The 17,467-nt window shown below is 53.0% G+C and overlaps 1 protein-coding gene across 1 annotated transcript; it reads left to right on the top strand.

Moving 5' to 3' along the window:
- Window positions 1-337: 337 nt before the first annotated feature.
- Window positions 338-16,915, top strand: DVL3 (dishevelled segment polarity protein 3). Its single transcript, XM_059163317.1, has 15 exons — window positions 338-774; window positions 6,070-6,139; window positions 6,664-6,785; window positions 6,907-7,016; window positions 7,212-7,347; window positions 7,538-7,631; window positions 7,840-7,909; window positions 8,558-8,697; window positions 8,878-8,954; window positions 9,068-9,135; window positions 9,281-9,430; window positions 10,193-10,324; window positions 10,536-10,703; window positions 13,671-13,886; window positions 13,985-16,915. The coding sequence occupies exons 1-15, from the start codon at window positions 614-616 to the stop codon at window positions 14,419-14,421; spliced, it is 2,151 nt and encodes a 716-aa protein (XP_059019300.1). The 5' UTR covers window positions 338-613; the 3' UTR covers window positions 14,422-16,915.
- The last annotated feature ends 552 nt before the right edge of the window (window positions 16,916-17,467 follow it).

The following is a 17,467-nucleotide window of genomic DNA, read 5'->3' as shown; positions in this document are numbered from 1 at the left end:
GGGCCAGAGTGACCTCAGGCTGCTGAGGAACAGCCTATCCCCCTTGGGTCCAGAGCCAGGGTTTGATGAGTCCTCGAACGCTGCCATCCTGGTGAGACCTGCCTTCCCTGTCTGGGGAGCCTAGGTGACCGCCACCAAGCTCCCCGCAGGTCTGGGATCCGAGCGCTGGTGGCCAAGCTCACCGCCCGGCGGGTGGGCGGGGTGTCCACGGGGCCCGGCAGAGGGGCCGGCCATCTGCCGCGAGGCCAGCGCGGCTCTGCCGCTGCCGGGGGCGGAGCTCGCGCCGGGGCTGGGCCGCGCCGGGGCGGGGCCGCGCCGGGGTCGGGGGAGGGGAGCGGGCCGAGCCTCGGCGCAGAGCCGGGAGGGCCGCGGCCACCGGAAGAGTCGCAGTCGCCAGCAGAGCCGGGAGAGTGGGGAGCGGAAGCGGCGGCCGCGGTGGCGGCAGACGGCGCTGGGACCCGGGAGCGGCCGGAGAACAAGGGAGCTGGCGCCGCGGCCGACCGCCGAGCTAGGCTGAGCCGCTGGGCCGCGCCGACCGCCGTCGCCGCCCGAGAGGCCCGGCCGGGCCGCGGAAGCAGGCCGCGCGCGGGCCGCCGGGCCGGAGGCCGGAGCCATGGGCGAGACCAAGATCATCTACCACCTGGACGGGCAGGAGACACCGTACCTGGTGAAGCTGCCCCTACCCGCCGAGCGCGTCACCTTGGCGGACTTTAAGGGCGTTCTGCAGCGACCCAGCTATAAGTTCTTCTTCAAGTCTATGGACGACGATTTCGGGTGAGGATGGCCCCTGCCTCACCTCCGGGGAACCCCGGCCCCTCCGGCTTCTCGGGGCCCACTCGGCCAGTTTGGACTCCCCTTGTTACACTGGCTTCTAGCCCTACTCTGGATTCCAGAGGCTGGAGTTCAAGCCCCTATAGGGACTTTACTTTTACCTCTTGTGGGGGACCTAGGCCCCCCTAGTTTAGGAGGACGTCTGACTCCCCCAAAGCAACCAGAGTTCCAAGCCCCCTTTACCTCCTCAGAGCCAGTGTCCTACATAGACACACCCCCGCCTCCACCGGATTCCAGAGCCAGAGCCCCCCACCTGCCGCCTGCCAAGGGAGCCACCTTTTTAGCAGAGACTTGGGGTGTTTGGCACCCGACCTTTGCCCTCTCCATCTTTTCAGCTCCCAACTCAGAGCCATATTTGGAGTAATGCTTCCAGGGGCTATGCTGTAGGACTTTGAACTGAGGGGAGGGGGAGTAGGAGGGGGGCTCTAGGGCCAGGCTGCAAGCTGAGGCTAGCAAGCCTAATGTTTATTTAGCTGTCTCCCCTTCCTTGTGGGGTGTTTAGGATGTTGTCAAGGAATCGGAGTGCCTGACCCCTGAGAAGTACCCCCTGGCCTAGGTGCTGATTTCCCTTCAGAATTGGGGCCTTTTTCCTCCAGATGGTAGCCAAGGGGGAGACCTTGGAAAGGGCCTCAGAGCCTGGATGAGAGGGCCAGGAAGCTCTCTTGGTGTTCTTCATCTTCCTCTCCCTGGCAGGGTCTTCTCCATCCAACTGCAGGGCTTTGGACAGGCGGAGTTTGGAAGCAGGAACTTCCCCTTTAAGAAGGGATGGAATGTTGGAGCCGGAAGGTTCTGTAGCAGCTGGCCTGGGAGGGGGAGCCTGGCCCATCCCCTCACCGCCCCCCCCAACTCCCAAGGGACTGGGGGAGGGGGAGGCCCCCAGACTTGCCAGCCCCACACTAACTGGGCACTGGGCCTGGAGGCCTGTGGGGAAGGCCTTCCCGGGCCCTCCAGGCCTAAAGGCTGTCTTTCCAGCCCCAGCCTGAGGCCTGCACTGCTCTTTGGAGCTGAGGCCCCAGAGCTGAGTGAAGGGAGATATGCTCCTTCCTGGTGTTTATCAGTCTGACTTGTCTTCTGGGACCCCTGCCCTTTTGGCCCTGGGAGGCAAGCACCTTCTCTCCTCTTCTGCCTAACATGTTTTGCTGTCACCTTTCCCCACAGAACTCAGGGTTTGATGAGTCCATGAGCTCCTATGTGTGAGAGTGCTTTGTACAGTGGGAAGTGCTATGCAGCTCCTGACCACTCTGGGTTCTCTTGCTGTTCCTACCCTGGGGTGGGGACTCCTGATGTAGTAATGATTGTCTGGCTTCAGTCCAGAGGAAGACACCTCTGACTGGAAGATTCTAAAGGAGGATTGATCTGCAAGGGGTGAGAGTGAGGGGGCAAATGCCTTGGTGTGGTAAGAGAAAAAGAGATTTGGAAGAAACCAAGATGCCCCCTCAGGGTATGGGATAGGGCAAATCCTCTAGAGCCCAGTGTGCTGGAGCCACCCTGGGACTGGATGCCTTGGGGGACTAGGATAAGTATGTGTCTCCACCCTCCACTCACCCCTGAACCCAATGGACTTAGCCCGCCTGTTGTAAACCTAGACCCCTCTGGGCTGCCTCCCATTCCCCGCCCAGGCTGCTGTCAAGCCAGGCCTAACTGCAGTCTTAGGAGGGCCCCCATTTCATCTGCTCACTGTTATTGTTCTTTAAATCCACTGTCTGTTCACTCACTCTTTCTTAGCTTGACCCAATCCGTAATATGAAGTCACAGGTATGAATTTCTATTTGTATTTCTTTCTAAAATATGTTAAAAATAAAATACTTAACTATTGAATTAAACACTCATTCAGGTGCACCTGAAGCGATCTTGCGTACATTAGTGGTACTTGAACCGTCCTTGGCAAAGTATCTAGTAGACTGTGTTAACAGGGTTGAGAACAAAGCCAAAGGAGGAGATTGATTTTGTTTTTATTCCCAGGATTATTGAGCAGGAGAGGGCTAGAGCTGTCTCGTCACAGAGAACTAGTAGCTGAGAAGTTTATATCTTTTATTTATTTAACAGACTCTCCTTAGGATGCTTCAGTGTGCATGCACTGATCTAAATGCTCTTCAAATATTTACTCATGCAGTCATCTTAACAGCCCTATGAAATAAGTAGTAATATCCCCAGTTTATAGAGGAAGAAACTAGAGCACAGAGAAAAAGTAATTTCCCCAAGGCCACACAACTACTAAGTGGCAGAGCTTGACTCTGCATCAGAAATCTGGCTCCAAAGTCTAAGGCCTTAATCACACAATTGTAGATGTTACAATTATTGTCACCATTGCACAGATACGTCCTCTCTGAAGGAGATGCTGAGCCTTGGCAAACTATAGAGGTGATAGGGCTTAGCCCCTTGAGACCAGGGTCAGGTAGAGGCCAGCGACCTCTGCTGACAGCTGGGAGAGTGGGTCAGAGGAGCAAGGCTGCTCTCCAAGCTCACCCTCTGAGGTTCCAGTTGGTGAAGCCGGAGGACTCCCCAACTCCCATCTGGTCTCCAGAAGTATTTGTCAAGCTAAGGTAGGCCAGACCCTCTTAAACTGCTGCAAAATGGAGGAAGAATAAACATTTTCAGCACTGAGGGAGATGGGGGACGGCGGCTAGAGTGGCCTCGAGGCGGGCAGGAGCAACTTGGGAAGTTGGGCTACCAACTGTGTTGTTCCTTGCTCTATGTCACATACTGCCGTGCCTCTGGGCCTTCTCCTCAGAGCACATTGCTCTTCCCTTGTCTTCCCCACGTGCATATTGCCCCATCCTCTGCATTGAGCTTTGAAAGTTACAGCACTTTATCCCATTTATCGTTACACCTACTGAGCTCCTAGCCAGGACCTGACACCTAAGAAATACTCAACAGATGTCTGTCCAGTGCACACATCTGCTGTTCTTATGGTTCTGACCACTTCCCACTTGCCATATACTTGCATGCACTATCCATTGGGCCATAACCTCCAAGGACAAGGCAGGCTCCTGGTCTGATGCACCTTGAAGTTTATACTGTAGCAAGCATAGGATTTAAAACCTGCTGGGTTCTTAGCAAAGGCTTTTTAATTGAACAACGATGGACAATGAGTGATGCGCAGATTTGTTTGGTCCCTACCCTTAGAAACTTACACCAAGTTGGAAAGAGAGTATGGAACCTGCTAAAAATTGGCACAGCTAATAGTTAGCTTTTATTGTAAGCCAAGATCATGACAGGCATTCACAAATCCCACTTACCAGGGTAAGACAAAGGTTTGGAAAAGTTAAGAAATTTCTCTAAGCTAGGAGATCTAATATGTGGCAGAATCAGAACCCAGATTTGTTCAAGTGTGTGTGTGTGTGTGTGTGTGTGTGTGTGTGTTAGTGCTATGCAACCATGAGCCATTCATCTCCATGATGGGAGGGGGAGGCCTGTCTGAGGTCCCCCAAGGCTGTTGCTGAAGATCAGCTGATCGTTATGAGTCAGCAGAGCCTTGGCGACCTGTCGGTGACCCCTAGAAAGAGAGGAAACATCTGTAGCATTGGAGCTGCGTGGTGGGGCCTGCTGGGGGCGGGGGTGGTGTGGTGGGGACTCAGCAGCAGTTTCCCACCAGAGAGAGACCCTCTCCAGAGCAGGTCAATCTCTGTCATGCGACCCACATACCCCATTTTCCTTTGAGCCCCAGGTCCCGTGTTGGACTGCAAGCTTAGGGTATCTTCTGGCCAGCCTGGCTGATGACTCTGAGCTATCTCCATGTCCCTTCTTTTCAGCATGTTCTATCCTTGGGCTTTCTGCCATCGTGGGCTTGACCAGAATGATTAGAGCTGCTTTCCCAGGGTCTTTGTGGGGTTGGAAATGGTGGAGGAACCAGAGCTAGATGGGAGGGAGAAGGGCAGGCTCGGTCTTTGAACTTGGCTGTGAGTCCAAGAATGTGAGCATCATAAGGAGCCAAGCACGTTCCCGGCTCTGGACAGAAGCTGCTCCAAGAACAAGGAAGGACTAGGCTTCCCAGTCTCCTTTCTTGCTGTCTTTCCTCTCTGCTCACAACCCCAGGCATGTCTTCCTCTTGCCCCTGATCACATTTTTCCAGCTCTGTACTCCTAGAGTGTTTGACACAGTCTGGGCTCCTCAAACTTTTCCATTCCTTTCTCTAGCCCCAGACTGTAATCGTGGTCTGACTTCTTGCCTTGATGTATCCCCCGAGCCAAACTACATGCCTGTACACATCCCACCCCCTCCCTGCCCACATCACTCTCTCCTCCCCCCACTACCACCACACATACAGATCCACATCACCTGTCATTGTAAGAGAAAAAATGTGAAATACCATGGAAAGACCATAGGTTTTGCAGTCAGGCAAGCTTGGGGTTGAATTCCAACTCTGACATCTTCTAGCTCTATGACCTGGAACAAGCAACTGAATGTTTCTCTATTTCTTTACTCATAAAATGAGGATCTTGTCCTTACAATGAAGGTGATGTGAAGATTATACATTCCAACTATAGGGAGATACCGTGGTATAATAGGTAAGAATAAACGCTAAAGAATCATGCTGACTAGGATTCAAATTCCAGCCTTTATTAGTGTGTGACTGTGAGTGAGTTTCTGAACCTACCGAGCCTTAGTTTTCCCATCTGTATCTATCTTAGCATTGCTGTGAGTAGTAAATGACCCAAGTAAAGTGCTTAGCTTAGTGCTTGGCCCATGATTCATGCTTAGTAAATGAGAGCAGTTGGTACTGTTAGCATAATGGCAATGGGGGATGTTCATTAGACATCTTTTCCCCTTCTCTTTCCTAATTTGCTTAAACTCTTCATCCACACCTCTCAGAAGAATGTCAGGATTCCCAAGAAGGAAAAGACAGAAATAAGGATGTGCTTTTTCCTAGTTTAAGGTCAGAGGGAAAGAATAAGTTCAGCCCAGAAGAGCTATGTTGGGACTGGATAACACACTCTTGGAATTCTAGGGAGTAGCCACATTTATAGGGGACAGCAATTTGTCAGGTGTAATTTGTAATCACCTGATAACTGAGAGGACACCCTAGGATGGCATCTGGCCTGGGCAGGGCTGGTGTCTTCCTGGTGGTGCTAAAGAGCAGTCCCTGGGTGACCCCCACTTCTGCTCCCATTTGAATACACTTAGGCTGGTGACATGATTCCCAGTTTAGGGTGGAAGGGCCCTTGAGTTAGGATTGTGAGGACCCTTCCATTTCCACCCTAGAAAGCTCACCCTGATACCCCCATCCTTTCCCTGCAGAGTGGTGAAGGAGGAGATCTCTGACGACAATGCCAAGCTGCCCTGCTTCAATGGCCGGGTGGTGTCTTGGGTAAGGAGCCCTCCTCAGCCCTCTTTCCTCCTGCATCCCTGCAGTGGACTAGACAAGAAAAGCGTTGTTAAGATTATAGCTAGTGGTTTTATACTTCAATATCTGACTCTCCCCTGAGTTTTCTACCTGAACTGTTTCTCACCCCAGATTCTGTAGCCTTGGTGAAAGCTGTGGGTAGGGAGATGGAATGTGGGGAAGGGAGGGACAGAAACACTCATCAGAGACACAGATGTCTCCTATGCCCTTTGAGGCACTTTGCCACAGGTTCCAGCCAACCTCTGTCTGGGACCACTGACCCTTGTTCTCTGCCCCCATCCCATTTCAGTAGCTCATGTCTTCCATCCTCCCCATCTGTGAGCAGTGAGTCCAGTCGTCATCCCAGCTGACCTTGCACAGTCCTTTCTCTCCTGCCTCCATATCCCCTGGTTCATTCTCCCCAAGTCTGCATGCCATGCTGGAAGCCAGCTATCTGCTGATCCCTGGTGCCCCCGTACCATACTACCCACCCATTCTTTCCCTGTCAGCTGGTATCTGCCGAGGGCTCCCACCCAGAGCCAGCTCCTTTCTGTGCCGACAACCCATCAGAACTGCCACCGCCCATGGAGCGCACAGGAGGCATTGGGGACTCCCGGCCCCCATCCTTCCAGTGAGTGTGGCCTGAGAGTGGAACGGGCCCATGGGGGAGGCCTGCATCAGGTCAGCCCAGGGCTAGGGGGAGGGAACCCCCAGCCTGCCCCCTCTCCCACCAAGTCCTCTCTTCCCCACAGCCCTCATGCTGGTGGAGGCAGCCAGGAGAACCTGGACAATGACACAGAGACGGACTCCTTGGTCTCTGCCCAGCGCGAACGGCCACGCAGGAGGGACGGTCCAGAGCACAGTGCGTCTTCCCTGAACAGACGCCTTCCCTCCCCATCCCTACGCCTTCCCTCATAGCTTCCATTCAGCTACCCACTTCTTTGCCCTTTCCCAAGCTCTGGGTATGCCTGACCCCCGTGCAGCCCCAAGCCCAGCCCTGTGCCTCCCTTCCCTGCTGCATGGGCACTGTGAACCCAGCTACCTCTGTTCCCTGCAGCAACCCGGCTAAATGGAACTGCAAAGGGGGAGCGGCGGCGAGAGCCAGGGGGTTATGATAGCTCATCCACCCTTATGAGCAGCGAGTTAGAGACCACCAGCTTCTTTGATTCAGATGAGGATGACTCTACTAGCAGGTGGGGCTTTGGTTTCATTGATACTATGGGCAGGTGACCCCCCCGAGGAACCCTGACCCCACCTCCCTCCCCCCAGGATGGTGGGACCCTGGGAGGGCTGTGGGCTTTGCATAAGGGACTTGGGCCCTGCGGTGCCTCTTGTGGGGCAGGGCTGGGCCAGCCTGGTGGGGAACGACTATGGGCCCCCCAGGTTCAGCAGCTCCACAGAGCAGAGCAGCGCCTCACGCCTGATGAGAAGACATAAGCGGCGGCGGAGGAAGCAGAAGGTTTCGCGGATTGAACGGGTACGGGACCTGAAAGGCCAGAGATGGGTGGGGGCAGACTGAGCCCTGTGCAGGCAGATCCAGGCTGTGTGCTTCCTTAGACCCCCTTCTTTTGGGCCAGCATTTGAGCCTTAGAGGGGAGGGGAGGCTGAGGGCTGAGGAGGAGCTAGGTGGGAGCAGTGAGTTCTTGCCACCCCTGCATGCTGCTCAGTGCCTCTGTCTATTTCAGTCCTCATCCTTCAGCAGCATCACGGACTCCACCATGTCACTCAACATCATCACTGTCACTCTCAACATGGGTGAGTCTGGTGAAACAATACTCTTGAGGGCCTGCCTACCGTATGCCAGATACTGGGCAGACTTGAGGAGTTCAGAGAGGCACAAGATATGTTCTCTGCCCCCGAGGAGCATTCTCTCATAAATATAAACTGGTACATCAACTGACCATTTCAATAGCTCACGAGCTAGGACAGAGGTAAGCACAGAGAGCTATGAAAATAGAGGATGGCATCAGGGAAGGCTTCCTGGAGGAAGTAATTTCTGATTCCTATCCCCCTTCCCTTTTTCAGCCGTTGCTTATCACTCTCTGATTTCTGCCCTAGGTGCTGTCTTTAGGAGATAGCTGAATGTAGTAAAAAGAGCCCCAACCTTAGTATTTAAGTCTGAGTTGAATCCTGGCTTTGCAACTTAATGGCTTAGAAAAGTCATTGAGGGGGCGCCTGAGGTTCTCCAAACCTCAGTTGCCTGCTTTGTAAAATGGGACTAAGAGATCCTGTGGCAGAGCTGGCAAGGACTAAATAGAAGTATGCATGACCATACTGAGCACAGGGCCTGATTCAGGTTCACTGAAATGTTAGTTCCCATCCCTTTCCACCCTTTTCTAATACGGGACTCAGAATTTGGGTAGGAACTTTATTCCCCTCTTAAGGTTGTGTCACTCTCTATAGAAAAGTACAATTTTCTGGGCATCTCCATTGTGGGCCAGAGCAATGAGCGCGGTGACGGAGGCATCTACATTGGCTCCATCATGAAGGGTGGGGCTGTGGCTGCGGACGGACGCATCGAGCCAGGAGATATGCTGTTACAGGTACATGTGCCCCGGAGGTGGTGCTGGGGTTGGGGCATAGGGGGATAATCCCCATCCCTGTACCGGCTCATTTAAAGGCCACTGCTTGGTAGGGGGAAGACCTCCTGATCCATTAAGCTCAGCTTCCCTACCCATCTCCCCAGCCCAGCTGCTTATCCCACTTCTGACCCTCTCTCCCAGGTAAACGAGATCAACTTTGAAAACATGAGCAATGATGACGCGGTCAGGGTCCTGCGGGAGATTGTGCACAAACCAGGGTATGGATGGGACAGGACATGGGAAGGAGGGAGCAGGCACTTCTGGCCATCAGGCAGGGGGCTTATCTGGACTCCATGCATCCAGCCCTCACTAGGAACCCCCTTGCTTTCAGGCCCATCACCCTGACTGTAGCCAAGTGCTGGGACCCAAGTCCACGTGGTTGCTTCACACTGCCCAGGAGTAAGTGTTTGGGGGACTTGGCCCTAAAGCTGGTGCTTGGTACACGTGAACCCTGTCTCTCCATACTTCTCTGTTCCCCTGAACCCTCATACCTTCCCTGTGGGGCCTGTCAGGGGGCAGCCCCTGACTCTTCTCCTCCCTGCAGGTGAGCCCATCCGGCCCATTGACCCTGCAGCCTGGGTCTCCCACACTGCAGCCATGACTGGCACCTTCCCTGCCTATGGCATGAGCCCCTCCCTGAGCACCATCACCTCCACCAGCTCTTCCATCACCAGCTCCATCCCTGACACAGAGCGTGAGTGTCCAGCCCTGCCCCCTAGGCCCAGCGGGCAGGGCCGGGTGGGAGGGACTGATGAAGGCCCACATGGAGACTCTTGCTTAAAAGTCAGAGGGGGCTGGAGAGGGGGTTGAGTTCATTCCAGCTTCCTCACACTGCAGCTTCCCTCAGTGGACACCCTACCCTCACTAAACAGTGTTTGCCTCTGAGCCTGTATTGAGCATCCTGTGAGCCTCAGTTTCCTCTAGTAAAATGGGACTAATGATATGCACTCTACCGGGTTCCAGGGCGAGGGAGGGAGGGTTTAATGAGAGGATATAAGTGAGGCCCCCATCCCAGGATGTGGCATGAAGTAAGCACTCAGAAAATGACTGACATTTTTACTCTAACACACATGTTATATACTATGCTAAGCACTTTCATTTATATTATTTAATTCTCTCTTTAAATATCCTTGCAAAATATGGTAGCATAGCTGGTTAAGCGTTGGACTCTTGATCTCAGCTCAGGTCTTGATCTCAGGGTTGTGAGCGCAAGTCCTGTGTTCAGGGCTCCACACTGGGCGTGGAGCCTACTTTAAAAAAAAAAAAAAAAAAAATTCTTGCAAAATAAATATTAAAGTCCCTATTTTTACAGAGGAGGAAACTAAGTGTCCTAGAAGTCAGTAATGTGCCCACCATTGGTCCGTAGTCATTAGATGGTAGAGCTGCAGAGCAGACTTTTCTCTCTACCTAACTCTGTAGCCTCTTTCTGCCTCACCATTCTGCCTCCCACCCCCAGGCCTAGATGACTTCCACCTGTCCATCCACAGTGACATGGCCGCCATTGTCAAAGCCATGGCCTCCCCTGAATCTGGGCTGGAGGTCCGTGACCGCATGTGGCTCAAGATTACCATCCCCAATGCTTTCATCGGTGAGAGGGCTGCATGGTGGGATGAAGGACAGGGTTGCATGGTGGGATGAAGGACAGGGTGGGGAGTGATGGGGCAGGGCAGGCTGGGGGCTGAAGATCTCCCTTGGGCCACTCCCTTGAGCTGGAACCAGCCCCAGCCTTGTGGCTTCTGGGAGGTCAGAGGAGCCCAAGTCAGGTGGGCCTCCCAGTCAAGTGGTGGCCTTGCCCCCAGGCTCGGATGTGGTGGACTGGCTATACCACAACGTAGAAGGCTTCACGGACCGGAGAGAGGCTCGAAAGTACGCCAGCAACCTGCTAAAAGCCGGCTTCATCCGCCACACTGTCAACAAGATCACCTTCTCTGAGCAGTGCTACTATATCTTCGGTGACCTCTGTGGCAGTATGTGCCTCCCCTACCTCCTTGCTCTGTCTGCTGGCTGGGAGTGGGGAGGTGCACAAGGATGTGGCAGCAGACCCCAGGGAGTCCACATGAGGCATGAGCAGGCAACCAGGCTGGGGGCCCAGCTTGAGGCCTGGCACAGGCCTCCCTCTCTAGTGTAAGCAGAGCCCATTCAGGCCTTTTCACCTGCTCTGCATCCCCATCTTGGGGCTGGCATTTTCCAAGCGCCTCCTCTGTTTCTGGCCTATACTGGTTGTTTCTGAGCATCATCTCACCCTCACTCAGTTCTCACAACCCCCGCCTCCTCACCTTTGGGAAGATGGATCACTGTCCCTATTTCAGCCAAGGAAACTGAGACTTAGAGAAGTTAAATAGTCCACCCATTCTCACAGCCAGATGCAGAGGAGTTAGGCCTTGGGTCCAGGTCTTTCTGGCTCCAGAGTCCTTTTTCTTGCTATCATCTGGAGCTGCCTAGGTATGTGGTGTTGCAGAAACATTGTCTTAGCCAGGTCAAACAAAGATCCTACCATTGGCCCCTAGTCACCCTCCCAGCACCAAACAGGTTCCACCAAGGCAGGACCTGGGGCTAGCCTGAGGCCCCAAGTCCCCAGCCTCCTCAAACCCTTGAGGATGGTCTGGGTCTTGGGATGAAACTGAAAATAAACTGTCAGGGCCAGCTTAGAGAGGACTCTGCAAGCTGCCCCGAGCATTCTGGACTTGGTCCTGAGACAGTGCAAAGCCAGTGAGGGCTTTTAAGGAGGAAAGGTCTTCAGGGAACCCCCTTCTCCTGAGCACGTAGACAGCCCTTGGGAAGAAAGGGGAGTCCTCAAAACAGGACAGCATTGCTCAGGGCTGGGAGCAGAAGCCCCCCTCCCAGCAGCTGCCTCTGCCTCAGGGAGCCTTTTGTCTGCCCAGAGATGCTTGCTGACTGGAGTCCAAAAACTGACTTAAAATGCTTCACGTGAGGTTCTAAGACTAGAAAGGCTGTTGCTGCAAAGCACAAGTTCGTGATGGGGGGTGATGGGTGCATAGGGTTTTGGAGTTGGACAATTCTGAGTTCAAATCCCAGCTCCGCCCTCTCTATGTGAACATGGTAAGTGACAACCTCTCATTGCCTCAATTTCTTGATCTGTAAGTTGGAGGCAACAGTAGAACCTATCTCAGAGCTGTTCGGAGGTTAAGACAGCATGTATAATGCTTTTAGTACCATGTTTGGTTCACAGTAAGTGCTCTAAAAAAGTTCTCCATTATTCATAAATTTAATTGATTCTAAGGTGAATATTTCTTTCACATTTCAGTATCTCTGAAATTGAGGTGCATCTTATAATTAATGGCTTCTTAGACTTGATCCTGTGTAGTTACTATTGTTATCATTAGCAGAAGTCAGCCCTGGCTCTGAACCTCCAGGGACCCTTAAAGCTTCTCAAGGCAGCTGTGGTTTTTGCTCAAGAGATGTTGTTCTATCCCTGGGGCCTTCTGGGGCCTTATCCATTGGTCAAGGCCCCTCAGAGGCCCAGTTCAGGGATATGCCGACAGACAGGTCTTTTTCTTCTCACTGGCCAAGGTCTCCTCAGCCTCCTCAGCAGGAAAGAATTGGGGACCTGGGATACCCAGAAGCCTCTAGTCATTCCCCTCAGGACAGCAGCCTGGAGGTTGAAACAGTCACCAGTTCTTGGGGCATGAGCCATGGCCAGCCCCTGCTCCTCACCATCACCATCCCCCATGCTAGCTGCAGGCCTTGGCAGTCTGATGGCTGGTAGACTCCACAGACTGCCTCAGCCCTCTCACATCCCCTCTTCTGACCTCTTCTCTCCTGGAAACTTGAGCTCACTTACAAAGGGCTCCATCTGTATCCAACACCTGGCTGGTAGGGCAATTCCAGCTCTCTTAGAGCTCTGGGACCTGGTATGATGAGGTGTGAGCAAGGGGTGTCCCAGGTAGGTCATCACTTCTGGTGGCCCCTTGTATTCCTTTTCAAGTAGTTCCAACATTGGAGTGGGCAGCCTTGGCCTTAAGGAGTGCACGATTTCCTGGGGGAACCGGAGTCGTGAAACAAGTAATGTTAATACTGTGAAGAATGAGGCCTGGCTGGGAATGGGGTGGAGGGCACAGAGGAGGCACCTAAGTGGTTCTCTTTCTGAGGCCTTTCCACCTTACCCAACAGCACCAGAAAATCCATTTAGGCCAAGTCCCTTCTGTACAGGGGCGCTCTGAAAGGCCTATGTTTGTTCTGGCCTATAATGGGTACTTTTTTTAGTTCTAGGTGAAGGGAGAGGGCAAAGTTTCACCTAAGTTTCCCCCAGCTGCTCCCTACTCTTTATTAATGACTCACCTGGAAAGGTCAGAAGAAAATAAGTAACTCCTAGCTTCTGCTCTGGCCATAGTTTGGATTGACCTCAGGCAGGTCATTTAACCTCTCTGGACTTCACTTTCCTCATCTGGAAAAAATGTGACTGATGCCCTCTTCACAGGCTGGTGGTAACATCTGCATGAGGTGAAGGGCTTTGATCATGCCAATGACTCCCAGGTTTGCAGTACCTATCTGCTAGTTCAGCTTCCCGCACTCCCCTAAGTGAACAGAGAACATTGCCCATTTAAGACTTCTGCTACTTCTTCCAGTTTACTAAGGAAGGAGGAGAAACTGTCAGACCCCTGGAAATGGGAGTTGGGTGTCAGGATTGGGCATTGAAGTGGGGGCTTAGGGCCTTCCTGAGGAGGGTTTCCCTTGGTGCTGTGTCTGCAAGGGTCTCCCTCTCCACCATCTCAGATGGGTAGTGGAGGGGGTCTGAAGGAGTGAGAGATCTCTGACCTGTGCCTCCTCTCATTTTGGGGATAAACTACCACGGGTGTTAGGTGTCATGGTAAATGTGCCCGCCCAACCTAGAGTGGGGACCTCTGTCTCCTGACCTAGGGGTGTGGGGGCGTGGGATAGACCCAGCTCATCTGGCCTTCTCCTCCCCTCCACAGACATGGCCAACTTGTCCCTCCATGATCACGACGGTTCCAGTGGTGCCTCTGACCAGGACACGCTGGCCCCTTTGCCACACCCAGGGGCCGCCCCTTGGCCCATGGCTTTCCCTTACCAGTACCCTCCACCCCCACACCCCTACAACCCGCACCCAGGCTTCCCAGAGCTGGGGTACAGCTATGGTGGGGGCAGCGCCAGCAGTCAGCACAGTGAAGGTAAGGCAGAGGCAGCGGTGGTGGGGGCACAGGAGAGCCCCAAGCCGCTTCTGCCAGCTCTGAGCATCCCCCACCCTGGGCCTGCCTGTCCCCTGCAGGTAGCCGGAGCAGTGGTTCCAACCGTAGCGGCAGTGACCGGAGGAAGGAGAAGGACCCGAAGGCGGGAGACTCGAAGTCAGGAGGCAGCGGCAGCGAGTCGGACCACACAACCCGCAGCAGCCTGCGGGGTCCACGGGAAAGAGCGCCCAGTGAGCGCTCGGGGCCTGCTGCCAGCGAGCACAGCCACCGCAGCCACCACTCAATGGCCAGCAGCCTGCGCAGCCACCACACGCACCCAAGCTATGGTCCCCCTGGCGTGCCCCCTCTCTACGGTCCCCCCATGCTGATGATGCCCCCACCGCCCGCGGCCATGGGGCCCCCAGGAGCCCCTCCGGGCCGCGACCTGGCCTCTGTGCCCCCCGAACTGACAGCCAGCAGACAGTCCTTCCGCATGGCCATGGGAAACCCCAGTGAGTTCTTTGTGGATGTGATGTGAACAGGGCCCCTCCCCCACGTCGATCCCGCTCCCCGGCGGCTGCGTCCCTCTCTCCATCCGTCCGTCTTTTTTACTTTGTCTGGTACCTGAAAGGGAAATAAATTGAACTAAATTCAGGCGCGCTAACTGCTCGCTGGGCGCAGCGAGGGTGGGGTGCACCCACCGGTCGCCACTGCGGCCCCTAACCTGCCACCACCCCCAGCTTGTCCCCCTGCCTACTAACTGCTGCATAGGCCTTCCCAGGATGCTTCGTTTCTGAGACCCAACTTGCTGGTGCTGCTCCTTATTCCCCACACACACTTCAGGAATTGACACCAGCAGACCCTTTTTGGGCCTGCTTGTCCCTTTATCCTCACTTTTCCCCCCTCATCAATCTTGCACCATTCATTCCTCTACATCAGCTCTCCATTAACTGCATCCCCTCAAGCATGTGTGCTAATCTCCTAAATTTCCCCCTCACAATACTGACACCAAAAAATACTTGCTTCATCTACCCCTCCTCCTAACCACCCACCGCACCCCCCAGGGCTGCCTCAGTACTCCGCCTTAGAGCCGTAGTCCCTTCCAGTAAGCATCCAAGCTATCCAGCCTGCGGACCTTTACTGGAAGCCCGAGGGCCCCCCTTAGTTGCCTGAGCTGCTGGTGGCTTCCAGGAAGCATATCCGCTCTACCCCTATACCTGCACCCCCATGCCCACCCTGTGTGCTGGTTCCTTCAGACCCCTAACCCTACTAACCAGCAGGCTCATCTCACCTCTGGGCCTGAAACATTTCTTTTCTTTCTTTTTTCTTCCCTCAATTTTTCCTGGGCCTGGAGCAGCCAAGAATTTCGGGCTGTTTGACTTTCTGTGAGCCCCCAGCAAGGGGAGGCCCAGCCTCCGAGGAGACCAGGAACCCTGCTTCTGCAGCCCCTCAGGGCTTCCCAAGGATGTTCAGCTCCCACACCCCCACTTCAGCATGTTGAGTCATTAGGCTTTTGTGGAAGGCTTCAGCCTCTCACCCATGTATGAGAGACTCTGTTCCCCTTTCCAGAGGGTGCCCCATTCTTCTCTCTCTCTCTCTCTCTCTCTCCCTCTCCCTCTCCCTCTCTTTCTCTCTCTCACACACACACACATACACATATGTGCCTATGTAAGTTCACTTAAGTCTCAAGGCTGGTCCCTACCCAGAGGGCTGGACCCTCTCTCCCAGGTTGTAGGGCTGGTCCCCTGACTTCCCTCTCCCTTCAAGCCTCCCACACATGTCCTCATCATCTTTCTACCTGGATAAAGCTCGTGAATTGGTTCTCAGGTTAGGCTCAGCAGAGGACTCCGCAGGCAACTGGCAGGTGGTTCTCACCCTGACCCTCACCCCATACACCCTTCCCTTATTTCACAATCACAGAAAAAGGTTGGGCAAGGGGCTTCTGGGACTCCTACTAAAATGCCAGGTTTTATTTTTTACCTTATTCTCCAGTTGAAGCAAATCATGACTTTCTCTTTAAACCTCTTCTATAAATTCTCCTGGCTCACCTAGCCATCCATGTTTTTAGGACTGGGGTGTCAAGAGTAGGATTAAGTCTTAAGCTCCAGGCTTTGGGGCAAACTAGGGTAAGGACATTTTTGGCATTCATTCATTTAACCAATACTTCTGGAGTTTTTGGTGACCAAGGGCTGTGTTGGAAGCATGACTCAGTCTTTCCTGCCTTCTAGGAGCTCTAGGTTTGCTCCCAATCCAGGCCATGGCTTTCTCTAGCCACCACTACAGGGCTGCCTCCCTACTTTTTCTTTTCTGACTCTGCCATGTTCAACTCCACTATCGCTCATGTTCAACTTCACTATTGCTCATGCCTTCAGTGTTGGTGCTCCCAGTGTTCCATCTTTAGTTCACTTCTCTTTCCTCTATGTTTACTTTCCAAATGATATCATCTATCCTGATGTCCTCAATTGTCCCTGATACACCTGTGATTCTAAAACACCTATCTCCAGCCACAATTTGCCTCCAAATCTGAGATCTGCATTATCACCCACTGGACATCAACATGGACATATCCATATGGACTCAACTCATTTCCCGCATCAAGTATGTTCCTGAATTCCGATCCTAGTGATCTTTATCACACTCTACATAGGTACACCAGCTAGGAACATGTATGGGCTTAGATTCCTCCTCATATCTTACAAGTCAGCACATCATATCATTCCACTCCAAAAATCTTTCTTAAATATGGTTCTTGCTCTCCCGTCTGCCTCTACTCTAATTCACAGGAGCATGGGATTTGGAGTCAGTTTGTTCTGGGTTTGAATTCCAGCTCTGCTACTTTTTGGTTTCATGATAAGAGAGTTATTTAATCTCTCTGAGCCTCAATTCCCTCATATGTAAAATGATGATAATAATACCTACCTCACAGGGTTGTTGTGAGGATTTAAATTAGATATTGTACGAAAAGTGCCTAGCACAGTGCCTGGCACACAGTAGAATAGGTGCTCAATAAATGGTAGCTATTATTATTATTATCATTATTATTATTATTATTTACTCTAAATTGGTAGGTTATTACTGAAGATAAAGCTTTTGGGAAGGTAGCAGTGAAGCTTTGAATGCTGGTTCAAGAATTAGAAATGCCCATATTCAATCACTTAATGGATTCACACTGTGACCACCATTTGAAGGAGAGCAGATCCCCATCCTGCCACATCCTGGCTTGTAGCAGGAGGATGCTGGGACAGTAGGGTTTGCGACCAGGTTTGCCCTTTTTTGCCCTTCCTCCCATGATAGGCTCAGCAGCAGTGAAGGCAGCAGGGCATCTCTCCCTACAGAAAGAGCTAACAGATTTTCTTTAGGTCCTGCAAAAGTCAACTAGGCCTTTCATGTCTGAGGGTTTGCTCTGTCTCTTCTTCTCAGCTTGGATGTGTAGATTAACTCTGTTCATCAGAGAAGGGATTTCAAATTCTGTATCCAGTTAAGTTAAACCTGCCAACGGTGGGCACCTGGGTGGCTCAGTCAGTTAAGCATCTGCCTTCAGTTCAGATCATGATCCCAGGTTCCTGGGATTGAGTCCTTCGTGG

This window comes from Mustela lutreola, chromosome 2 (assembly GCF_030435805.1).
Source record: "Mustela lutreola isolate mMusLut2 chromosome 2, mMusLut2.pri, whole genome shotgun sequence".
Lineage (NCBI taxonomy): Eukaryota > Metazoa > Chordata > Mammalia > Carnivora > Mustelidae > Mustela > Mustela lutreola.
Note: the sequence above shows the minus strand (reverse complement) of the source record. Positions and strands in the feature narration are given on the sequence as shown.

Bases quoted from the DNA above. Each gene is read 5' to 3' on its own strand.
- DVL3 (XM_059163317.1), top strand. From the start codon at position 614: ATGGGCGAGACCAAGATCATCTACCACCTGGACGGGCAGGAGACACCG. The intron at 7,632-7,839 runs GTACGGGACCTG...TGTCTATTTCAG, and splicing joins AGGTTTCGCGGATTGAACGG to TCCTCATCCTTCAGCAGCAT. The intron at 10,704-13,670 runs GTATGTGCCTCC...TCCCCTCCACAG, and splicing joins CTTCGGTGACCTCTGTGGCA to ACATGGCCAACTTGTCCCTC.